At 40.8% G+C, this 1,337-nt stretch overlaps 2 protein-coding genes across 2 annotated transcripts in view; both read left to right on the forward strand.

Annotated features, from left to right (window-relative positions):
* The window catches only part of LOC103389085 (ephrin-A5-like), a 1,154,841-nt gene that overhangs the window by 1,074,296 nt on the left and 79,208 nt on the right, over nt 1–1,337 (forward strand). The gene's annotated exons all lie outside the window — the stretch shown is intronic.
* Nucleotides 1–1,337, forward strand: part of rai14 (retinoic acid induced 14) — a 38,375-nt gene that overhangs the window by 32,499 nt on the left and 4,539 nt on the right. The window contains exons 14-15 of the mRNA XM_025061988.1: nt 138–239; nt 1,234–1,331. Of these exons, the coding sequence (XP_024917756.1) occupies nt 138–239; nt 1,234–1,331 (200 nt within the window). The remainder of the gene's footprint in view (nt 1–137; nt 240–1,233; nt 1,332–1,337) is intronic.

The raw sequence follows: 1,337 nt of genomic DNA on the forward strand, positions 1-1,337 counted from the left end.
CTAACCTCAGCTTTGGACATGTCTCGACCCGCTCTGTTTTCCAGCAGGTAGCTAGTGGTCCTGAGCATACCTTTGATGCCTCTTCCTGCACTTAAACGTGTGTTTGTGTGTGTGTGTGTGTGTGTGTGTGTTGACAGGCTGAACACAGCTTTTCGGCATCGGCAGCATTGGTTTCTTCTCTGCAGGCTAAGATTACTGCTCTAACTCTGGAGAACCAACAACTGGCCAACAAACTCAAGGTATAAACATACTTGTTGTACATGTTTACTCCACCAGTTAAAACAATAATATAGTTTGAAGTTAGGGCCTTTTAGTACCAGGAACTGATTACATTAAAGCAGGGTTGTTCTGTTACCATTTGTTAGAAACTGATGCAGGTACAAGTACTTCAGGGTGCAGTGACTAGTACTTTTTGAAGGTTTGGTTTTAGTAGATATTCAATGAACTGGGTTCAGTGTTATACTACACAGTGGAGCTCTGTGGGTAATAGAGTGACGTGCAGTATGTGGGTGAACCACAGATAGGAAACTGAGCAGGATACTACTGATACACATATTTCTGTACTAAACCAAAGACATTATGTCACATTAGACACTATATTTATTAAACTAAGGATAAAATAATAACAAAAAATAAACAGCTGAACAGAAAGTGAGCAGAGCTTTAACAGCCATAGAACAATTAAATTGCAAAAATTATAAACATCTCCAGCATGTGTAGAACTAACTGTCTAGACCAGGGGTCACCAACGTGGTGCCCGGGGTCACCTGGTAGCCCCCATAAGGTGCCTAAGGGCTATGTTCTAAAAATCAAACTAGTTAACAACAACAGGGTCAAAACATGTACTGTTACTGTGGTTTTTGAACCAGTTCCACAGTGATATTCAAATGGTGTCTACTACTGCATGTCCCAGAACTAATTATTATTACATTGTTTGGGACGTCTGTATCAAACAGGTAGCTCTTCATATTACTAAGAACCCTTGAAGTAGCTCTCAGTTTCAGAAAGGTTGGTGCTGTAGACGTTAAACTGAGAGGAGACGTTAGTATATTCAGACCAAGGTTCTTCTTCAGGTGTTTAATCAAATCGCTCATATTGGAACAGTAAATATTTGTCTGTAAAAAACTGTTGTCAAATATCTTACCTCACTCTCTCTCATACAGAAATACCTCCAGATTTACTTCTTTTTCTGAATCTGTTGTCAGATGTCTTACCTCACTCTCTCTCATACAGAAACATCTGTCCGTCCACGGTTACGACGACCTGAAGGACAGCCGTCCAAACAGCATGGCCTCCAACGCCTCCTTCTACTCCACCCGTGAAGATTTCGAGTCATT

This window comes from Cynoglossus semilaevis, chromosome 14 (assembly GCF_000523025.1).
Source record: "Cynoglossus semilaevis isolate Cse_v1.0 chromosome 14, Cse_v1.0, whole genome shotgun sequence".
Lineage (NCBI taxonomy): Eukaryota > Metazoa > Chordata > Actinopteri > Pleuronectiformes > Cynoglossidae > Cynoglossus > Cynoglossus semilaevis.